Consider the following 10,766-nt stretch of genomic DNA (forward strand, 5'->3'; position numbering starts at 1 on the left):
CCTAAGCGCCCGTTACAACCGGTCAACCAGCCGGTGGCTATAACATGTACTGACCATGATGGGGCAGATACTTAACACAGGAGCTGCCCCCTGGTGGTCAGTGCACTCCCACAGCCAACCTCCTGCAGCCAGCCAACCTCCTGTGGTTCTCTCCCTGGCCAGCCGGATCAGCCGGATCAGCCCCAATCGGGACTGGGTGAGACATCTCCAATCAGCTGGGAGGGACCCCACCTGTGCACGAATTTGTGCACTGGGGCTCTAGTGTTTAAATAGTATAATTGGAGACCAATATAACCCCGAAATTTAAGAATCACTTAATGAATTTCTTGTGTTTTTTAATAAAGTAGAAAATGTAAGGTTCCCTGTTTGGACTATAGCTAGGTAAGCATAATAGATTAATGTGTAATTTTTTTGCTAAGTTATATTTTTATAATTTTTATATGTTCATTTTGATATCTAATATGCAAAAAGAAAACTAAATGTATTTATCAAAATTGCAAATATATAGAATTATAAACTAGTTATAAAGTGAACAACCATATAACCACCACACAGATCAAGAAAGCGAACATTGCCTCCTTTGGAAATCCCAATGTGCCCCTTCCAGATTGTAATATTCAACACCCACCCCCCCCCAAAAAAAAACACACAACTATGTTGACTTATGTAACAATAATTTTTTGTTTTTCTTTATAGTTTTTTTCTAAATAGAAGCTACCTAAAAGACAACATAGCTTATTATTACAGTTATATAAAGTTCAGAATTTATGCCTTTTTGCATTGGTATTTATTTTCAAATACCGTTTTACCCCTTAACTGATTATTACTATATTTTGGCCTAGAGAAAATAGCAGAATGTCATTCTCATTTTATTCACTTCTTTGCATCTCTAATTATAAAAAGGTAATATTGAGCTCTGCGTACCAATAAATCCAGATGCTTTTATTTGAAAACATGCATAACAAAAATTTATGCTCATAAAATGCTCTGGAGGCAAGAATAATAAAATCAAGTTGACTAATACAAATACTAATTTATCTTTTTAAAATATTCTATGTGCAACATACATTGGAGACATACACATTTTTATTAGACTCAAAATCATTAACTACAGGAGTAAACCAAATCTGCAGATTCATATCATTTTCTTTTAAATATACATATACATATAGATGTATACGTATAAATATAAACATACACATACACATTCATTTGGAAGTTCAACTGCTTTGTGAATTGAGCAGATTACTTGACCTCCTTTTTAAAAAAAATTTCCTCAGTTACTTCATCTATAAATAGGACTAATACCCTTCACAGGATGGTTATAAAGGTCAACACTTCTTTTTATTTGTTTGTCTGTTTGCTTATTTGGGAAATGGGTCAACACTTCTTAACCAGGACAAAATGCCTCCACTCTGCACTAATGCCCACACCTACAATTCTCATATAGTTGCTATATTGACATATATTAAGCTCCTCTGAGCAAGTCACTCTTTCTCTTGATTCTGGGTCTTTGAATGCCTCTTTTCCTCCACCTGAATGCTCTTCCACCTCTCTTTGCTTGGCTAACTGGACACATCACTGAGGTCCCCATGAACATGACCCATCTTACAAGAAGCCTTCCTTGATACTACCACTCACACCTCCCACTAATACAGGGCAAGTGTTCTTCCAATAGTACTGCATATGTCATGTCACAGCTGTGAGCTCCTCGACAGCAGGGATTCCCTATTCCATCCACCTCCGCACATATACAGGGTTTAGCACAGTGCTTGGGACACCAAAAGAGCACTCTCTGTACTGAACCAAGCATGCCTCGCTTTGAGGTGAAGGGAAGTATGAATGTCTGCATTAACAAAAGATATGTTAACACAAGTGTTATTTCGTAAGTACGAAGGCTCATTTCATGAAAATGATTCCTTTTGAAATATGTGTAAGTAGGATAGAGGAAGAATCCTTTTTTCTGGGAGGCAATAGGTCATAGTTCTCCCAATGCAGCCATCAAAAGACAGTGCTATCAGACATTGGCCTCTTGGGGAGACAAAGGTGCCACTACTTGACATCAGTCCTGCGCCTCTGGCCTTGCTCCTGCTCTTTCTTATTTGGCAGAAGCAACACCTTCCCTGGAACTCCAACTGCTGGAGAACTCACTCAACATTCACCTGCAGTGGTTAGGAAAAAGCAAAGATCTAGCTGGGCCATGCATGGGAGACAGATACCTCTGCTTTATGCAGACAGTCACAGGTGTGGCAGGTTAATGTTTCTGATTTATTAAGTGAATTCATGAAGGTGGTTGTAGACAATCTCTGAAACTACAGGAGATTCTATGAGATGTTCTGAAAGCAACATTTATGACAATGATGTTTAACATCCCTTCTACCAACATCATCTTAGGTACAAATTGAAAGGCCATTCTGGCTAGCTGGTAAAGCTCTGATGAAAAATTTGGGAAACCTTATTACTCTTCTAGTAAGGAATAAATGCACTAAGAGATTATATCCACTTGTTACTCTGAAGAAATGCAAAGAACAGCAACAGGCAAAATTGTGTTTTCTTAGTTTCTTTTTAGCCAAGTGGGAAAATTACTTTTGAAAATATAATACATCAAATTAGAAGATATCTGAAATAAAGTAATATCCACCAATTTGAATGAATTATCTACAGCACTAAAAAAGTTGTTATATAATAGCTGTAGAATTTCCAATGCACATGGTTTAAATTTAGTAAAAAAGATCTTTAAATGCAGATTAGGGGATGGGAGTAGGAGAGGAGAAGAGAAAGACAAGAAATAGAAGGAGAAAATGATGTGATGGTAAGTAAGTGGGGCAGAGGAGAGAAAGTAAGAGAAAGAGGGAGAGAGTCAAAGAGAAAACAGGAAGCGAGAAGAGGAAAGAAGGAAAATGTACACTCAATTGTTATGAATATACATGAGGTTTTTAGTGGCTTGCAAAGTTAGTATAAATTATCAAGATTGACTGATTATATTGACCATATATTTTTATAATCTTGCAAACAATATTTTAGTTTGTAGGATTCATGTAATATTCCTGGACTTAACAGGATTCTGCTGTTGTTTGGGAAGTTTCTATATTCATCAGAGATTTGATTAAGCTTATTCTTTCCTGAGGAGAATTAAAACTAAAGGCTTTATTTAAGCTTGTATTTTTTCATTTTGTATTTTACTTTTAATACCTAGAATTCTAACAGTTTTACAGCTGGATTGACAGATTAAAACCACATGAGTATTCCAATGAATCTTTCTACACCAAATGTACATCTCTTTGGTTCAAAATTCTATTTAACATTTTTGTTTAGTATTCCCACACACTTCTTTTTTTGAAGTATTACAGATGTCCCCTTTCCCCCTCCTTTGCCTCCTTCCACCCAGCCCCTGCCTCACCCCAGGCCTTCATCTCACTATCTCACTGTTGTCTGTGTTCATAGGCAATGCATAGATGCATAGATGTTCTTTGGTTAATTTCTTTTCCCCTCTTTCCCTTCCCTCTGAGATCTGTCAATCTGTTCCATGCATCCATGTCTCTGGACCTATTTTGTTTGTCAGTTTCTGAGGCCATAATGAACACTGAAACCAATAATATTATTTTATAGTGTAAGATGCTTCAATGGTGATCATTCCAGAAACTTTCATTATGTTTTTATTGACTGACTCAATATGCTTTTTAAAAATGTCTAGTTCTGCATATTGCACTTTAAGTGTCTTCACGTTGATTTTTCACCTTATCATGTGTATGTCTTAGATTATACAGATGAATGGGAAGACGGTGCACTACATCTTTCCTCATGCAAGGATAAAAATAACAAGGGACTCTAAGGATCACACAGTTTCAGGTAAAGAAAAGCAAACCATCTAGTCCTCTTCATTTTAATGTCAAATTGATAAATGTATTTGGTTTTCAGTTTTGGATAACTGAATAAATTTTAGAAAACACTTTTTTGTCAAAATTTGTTTTGGAAAATTTCAAAAAATAATCATGCTATACATATGAACATAAAAAACAATAATGGCATGCTCATTAATATGACAAATTACTAAATGGTACATATTTAGATCATTATTTTCATTAGCTGCATTTTTAAAAATGTACATGGCATTATAATACTCCATAATTCTTGCTCTATTGTGTAATATGTTCACTGATTTTGGGACTAGAAAACATTCTTACACAGGAAGTAAAAAGCTATCTTGGAGTCTTCTAAGGAATAAATTTCCCTATACCTTGAACATTATCAATTATGCCGAGTTTTTGTTTAACTGTGTTCTGTAAACCAAAGCTTATGATGTAATTTTTGTAAATGATTTATTTTGAAATAATTTTGGACTCTGAGAAAATAGTACACTTAGTTCTTTTTCCCACCCTTTACCCAGCTTTCCTAAGATTCACATCTAACCACAATAAGATGATCGAAACAAGAGTTAACATTGGTATGATACTATTAAAACACCTGCAGATCTTATCTCAATTTTGAGTTTCTCCACTCAACCACTAAGTTTTCCTTTCTCTGTTCCAGGACTCAGTTCAAATCTCACATGGCATTTAGTTACCACACCACTTTCATCTCCTCCAATCTGATAGTTTCTCAGTCTCCCATTGGCTTACTGACTTTGATGCTTTTGAAAGAAAATAGAATTTTTATATTACAAATTTAAAATTTTTTATTTAAATCTGAGTCAAAGTATAAATTTTGTCAAATTTAATAATTTTAAAAATATAAGTACTAACTACTATATTCTCACTCGAATATATTTTTTCTGTTTCATGAACACTGTACATCAAGAGAAAATATTTGTAAAGATATATGTTCTTATATGTATATATATTATGGATATATGTATAGGTGACATATCAATATAGTTGCTGTGCTAGAGGGTTGTTGTTTTTTGTAGGAATGAGATAACAAAGAACAAAAAGAGGTATTTTTTCAATGTACTTGCTATTGTTCCTGGCAGATTTTAGACCAGGAAGCATGTGTATATAGAATAGGTTTTGCTTTGAGCAATTTTTCTCTCTTTATTTTCATAGAGAATGAATCGATTAGGAGGCTAATGTTCTTTCCCTTTTAAGATTGGGTAATTTGTCTTCCACCAGAGACAGATAATTCAACCTTTATAGTTTTATTGTGTGCAGATTGTATTTTAACTACTAATGAAAATTCCAGGGGTGAATCTTGTAGAAATAATTACTTGCTACAAACTATTTCAGTTCCCTCCAGCTCACAAGGCAAAACAGCATAATACTTTCCAGCAATGCCAAACATTATTTTTTAAAACAGAAATATTCAAACCATTTTTTACTAAATCATTAGGACTCTATTACAATGTATCTATTTTTAGCTCTATTATTATTTGTATACTATATGAATCATTTCATCAACTAGTTATATTTTGCCACTCATTATTTTAATTTGTTTGCTTCTGCTACAATTAGGAAAAATGTTTTAAAATATAAGAATAACCGAAACAAGAGCTATTGATTTCTCATAAGTATTGTAGTCTGAAAACTAAATTCAATTTTATCAGTATATAGATTTTGCAGAATGAGAAATGAAGATTATTGTTTTGAATATTAAGTTTATTAATAGTATACTATGTCATCTCTCTGAATGTCCCATTTTCTTCTGATATTTCCCTAAAATAATTCAAATATTTTCCATTATATTACCCTGTATTGGTTACCTTGTATTGATTACTACAGGGTAAATATATTTTTCAGGTGTCCTTAGGTCGAGTGATCTCAACCAAGCACAAGGCAGCAAAATGGAGAATAGGTAATGAATTTTAGAATCAGAAAGACCCGAGTTGAGGTTCAGCTCTATCACTTATGTAAATTTTGGTAATAACTTTGCTCTATAAGAACAGTAAGACCAGTTCTATGAATCTCACATAACTGCAACTGAACCTAGTGCAAAATCTTGTACTTACTACACTCCCAACAAATGTTATTTCCCCTTCTCTTAGAAATTATCAGGGGGAAAAAAGAATAAAATGTAAAGCTTAAAAAATGAGTCTCTTTTACGTAGTACTCTATCTTATGGCTCTATAAACACAGCTGTTTGAAACAAGCCAAAAATATTCTTCTGGCTTTAAAAAAGATATTGCTTAAATGGTTCCATAATGGACTGGCTACATCTGCAAAACTAGAAAGGTTGATTAGCAAGTGTAATATTGAAGAACATAAAAAATGTTTAGCTTCAAAAAATAGCAATGTCGTCTATGGAAATAGTGGCTCATGTTCTATTTCTCATTAGTTCACCATCTTAGTGGGCTTTCAGGAACAAGAGACAAATGTAACAGATCTCATTGGATCTGAGTCAATAGCAATACCAAATGTGGGTAGCTCTTTATATTATTATTTTTCCATCTTTAATAAGGTATAATGTACATATAATAAATGTACACATTGTAACTACACAAATCAATGACTTTTAGTGAATTTATGAAGTTGTACTACCTTCTCCACAATCTAAAACACTGCTTTAGAATGTTTCAATCATTACAAAGTTCCCTGGAGCCTGCTAGCAGTATCAACGTCCAACACTCCTCTCCCAACCACAGGTGAGATTTGCTTTCCGTCTCTGTAAGTGATTTAGAGAGATATGTCAGTATTCAGAATTGAGATAGAATGGTAGCAATAGTTTTATGTATCTTTTCCAATATTAGGAAAAAAATAAATAAACCCTCATGTTCCACCTCAATAAAAATACTGAAAACACAATTTAGCCACCCTCTCTGTTAAATATGCTTTAACATTTTTCAAAGAATAAGAGATCACATAAAGGAAATTTACAATAAATAACTATCTTCCTTCAATGAAAAACAGGTAGATATTTGATATCAAATATAGATTCAACCTTAAACTAGATATGAGGCAGATACAGGAAAATCCTATGCAAGAGTTCTGCTTCCAAGAATTTGCAAGATATTTGAAATGGAACTGATACACAAAAAATGAATATTAGAAACTGTATATTGAAAATTAAAATATGTGCAACAAAATATGAGTAAGTGCATGCATGTACATGTACAGTTTTTGTACTGTATCTCTTCATTTTCTCAAAGAATTTTATCTATGGTGTAGATAAAACATCTTTTTTCATTGAGGTCTCAAAAGCTCTAAGCTGCCAGTAGCTAAATGCACGTATCATTCTCTCCCCTCTTTGTGTATATACATAAAATGTGTGTGTGTGTGTTTTTGTTGTTAGATGGATGGATGGATGGATGGATGGATGGATGGATAGATAGATGATAGATAGATAGATAGATAGATAGATAGATAGATAGATAACCAGATCCTTTGTAGAATATAATAGTGGTGAAAAGTATAAAGATTAAAATAAAAGCCATCATAATTTTATAATTTATATTTTCTTCTTTTCCTTCCTGTTTTCTTTATATCATGCATACACACACTGAAAGTTGAGAGTATATTGTAAAGGAGTTTATATCCATATTTTTAATATAGTACAAGTTGCCTGGTAAAGTCATTTTCCTGTCACATCAAATATTCATTACACACTTGTGTTTGATGGCTAGTTTTTATTGTATAGATATTTACTTCAACCATTCCTCAATTGTTGGACATTATTTTGTCTTCTTCTTTTGACTATTATATACAATGCCACAATGAAAAAATGCTGCCACAGTGTTTAATATTTCCTTAAAATATATTCCCAAAAGTAAAATTACTGAGTAAAATGGAAGGGGTATTTTCGATGTTTCATAGACATCTTTTCTTACCAGATGAGTTCTATCAATTTGCATTCCCAATCTAAGATTGTAGTTATTTGCTGTTCACTGTAGGAATTTAAAATGATACAAATTTAAGAAAAAAAATATTACCTTACTTCAAAAGTCAAATTTTAGAAACAGCAGTTTCTCCTTCTACCAAAAGCCACATTTTAATAACATTTAATATCAAGTTGATATTTTATCCTGCATTTACTAGTTAATTGCCTCATATTCTGTTGGACAGTGAGGGAGAAGTTCTTATCCATGAGTATGGTGATGGCCAAACACAGCACCTGACACCAGACAGATGAGGTCGACAGCAGTCTGTTAGTCATGTCTGTTCATGACAGGAGGGAGCAGAGCCGGACAACCATGCAGGGTCCTGTGAGGATTGCAGTCAGGAAAAAAGTAAACAACCAGGAATGTGAGAGACAATCTTGTTATTTCCTTTCAATAATTTATCTACTTAATATGCAGAAGCATAGAGTATTGGTACGTGGGATTTTTGTTTTGTTTTGCTATACCACAGTGTACATAGGAACAAAGTTAGGACCAGATCATTGGTGGACTTGGAAGACAAAGAGTTGGAATTTGATTCAGTAGGGAGGATGGGCCTCAATGAACCCATGGAAAATATAACCTCCTTTGTGAAGGAATGTTTTTAAAAAATATTTTGTCTACTTCAAAGTTGAATTCTGAAAGAAGCTTAACCATAATGAAAAAGGTACACAAGTTTTTTTTAAATAAGTTTAATTTTCTTTGCTTGAGTCTGCACTGCTAACCTCAAATGTGGTACATCAAATAAAGAGGAACTGAAGCAACAATGTGGGTTAGTTAAAGACCCATTTGCCCGGCCTGTGTGGTTCAGTGGTTGAGCATGGACCTATGAACTAGGAGGTCATGGTTTGATTCCTGGTCAGAGCACATGCCCAGGTTGCAGGAGGCAGCAAATCAATGATTCTCATTATTAATGTTCTCTCCCTCTTCCGCTCTGAAATCAATAAAATAATATTTTTTAAAAAGACCCACTTAACATTCCTCCAACATCATTTATGTGAACATTTCATGAGAAAAGTTTGTTTTCATAGCAGACCAAGCCTTAAAATAGGACGTTAAAGCAAATATGTCATCTCTCCTGCTTCTTGTAGAAGACAAAGAAAAATTGTGTCACCTTGAGAACATGTGCTCGAGACCCGAAATTACTTCCTCCCCATTCAGGATGGCTTTTTCTCTTTTATTTTTATTCTAACAGTGTAATTATATGTGATTTAGTTTTCATTGTAAGCCTCTCAGATTATTTGTAGAAGTAAACTAAGTATAAATCTATAGAAATATAATAAGTGTCAGGTTCAATCTCTTCTAAAACCACAATTTCTTCCTGATAAATTTTAATAAAGGCTTGCCTATATTTCCTCAGTAACAGAGAAAGTGTTTATTGTCAGGGCTAGTTCTACATTAACAATATCACTTCTGCAGACATCTGTCAGGATAAATATTGCTTGCACAGTCATGCTCCTGCTAAGGACCTGACCTTATAGGCTATTCTTCTAACTGAATAAGTTAGCACACTTTTCTATGCACTCTAAATAAAATAAAATAAAAGGAATTAATTGATTCTGTGAGGAGAAGATGAAGGCATTCAAGGTGTTTCACTTAGAGGAGAGGAAAATAAGTGGTAATATTAATGAACTTGAATGGTATACGTATAAAATGTATATGAATTGGCTATGGGAAAATTGGCAATAAGAAATGAGATTCAATTAAAGAATAAGGATTTTTCTTGACCCTCTAGAATATTTTCTTGACAATTAGTGTGCTGAGCTAATATGTAGAGAAGAACAAGGAGTGGGAGTCAAGCAAGAAAATGGGCTCTCTTTAGCTTTTTTCCGTGCTGGACAACCAAGGCAAGTTCCTAACCTTCCTTAGCCTCAGCTTTTCTGTCCAGAAATGGTATGGATAGTACCCAAAATGAAAAGTTGTAGAGAAAATTTAAAATATCTATATGCAATTCATATTTGTAATACAAATGCTAAAATTAAAAAATGATTTAAAAATGTAAAACTAAAAAATAAAACTAAAATTCATTCATTAATAGAAAAATAGAAATACAAAACAAGCATAATCTTTTCCAACTAATTAGTTGTAGCTACAGATTAAGTTATACTGTATGTTTTGTGGGCTGCCTAAGCCAGAAATGTATTTTTCTTCTCAGTCTTGACTGAGAGATGATGTTTCCCAACATTTTTTTTTAATATCTTGGTAGTTTCTCCTTTTAATAGCCTGATTTCAATCTATTCCATCACTCTCCTCTATACAACTGAGTGAGTAAAAGAAGGGCTGACTGTGCTCCTCCCAAACCCATCCTTTCTGATTCTCAACCAGGTACCCTAGCACTAATCAAACACGAGACACATCGCTGAGTCATTCACTTGGAGTGAGAGTGTGGACCCCACTGTAGCTTTCCCATATATTAGATGTTGCCGTGAGCAACTAACCTTGCAAAGCCTCATTGTCTTTATGTGTAAAATACAGGGTATTGCCCAAACGGTGTGGCTCAGTGGTTGAGTGTTGTCAACCTATGAACCAGGAGGTCATGGTTTGATTCCCGGTCAGGGCACATGCCTGGGTATCCATCTCAGTTACCAATGGGGGGCAGGCAGGAGGCAGCAGATCCATGATTCTGTCTCATCATTATCGTTTCTATATCTCCCTCTCCCTCTCTGAAATCAATAAAAATATATTTTTTTAAAAATACAGGGTATTTTGTTTGTTTTTTATTTTAAGAGCCAATGAGTTAATGTAATTAAAGGCATTTTTTTAAACATACAATACAATGCAAATCTACTATTTTTAGCATCATTATCATTGATGCATTAGCCCCACTTGGGGGAAAATAGGCATCTCAGTACTCATCTGTTCATTATTCATTCAGTTATATATTTGGTTCTGCTTAGGAGCCATATACTTGCTACATGCACTACACCACAAACCCAGCATTGCAGAACTGATACACAGCTCT

At 34.1% G+C, this 10,766-nt stretch overlaps 1 protein-coding gene across 1 annotated transcript in view; it reads left to right on the plus strand.

Moving 5' to 3' along the window:
* PCLO (piccolo presynaptic cytomatrix protein) overlaps nucleotides 1-10,766 on the plus strand; it is a 274,100-nt gene that overhangs the window by 166,682 nt on the left and 96,652 nt on the right. The window contains 1 exon segment of the mRNA XM_014455816.2: nucleotides 3,759-3,849. Coding sequence (XP_014311302.1) covers nucleotides 3,759-3,849 — 91 coding nt within the window.

The sequence above is a fragment of the Myotis lucifugus genome, unplaced genomic scaffold (genome assembly GCF_000147115.1).
Source record: "Myotis lucifugus unplaced genomic scaffold, Myoluc2.0 scaffold_51, whole genome shotgun sequence".
In the NCBI taxonomy this organism is placed as follows: domain Eukaryota; kingdom Metazoa; phylum Chordata; class Mammalia; order Chiroptera; family Vespertilionidae; genus Myotis; species Myotis lucifugus.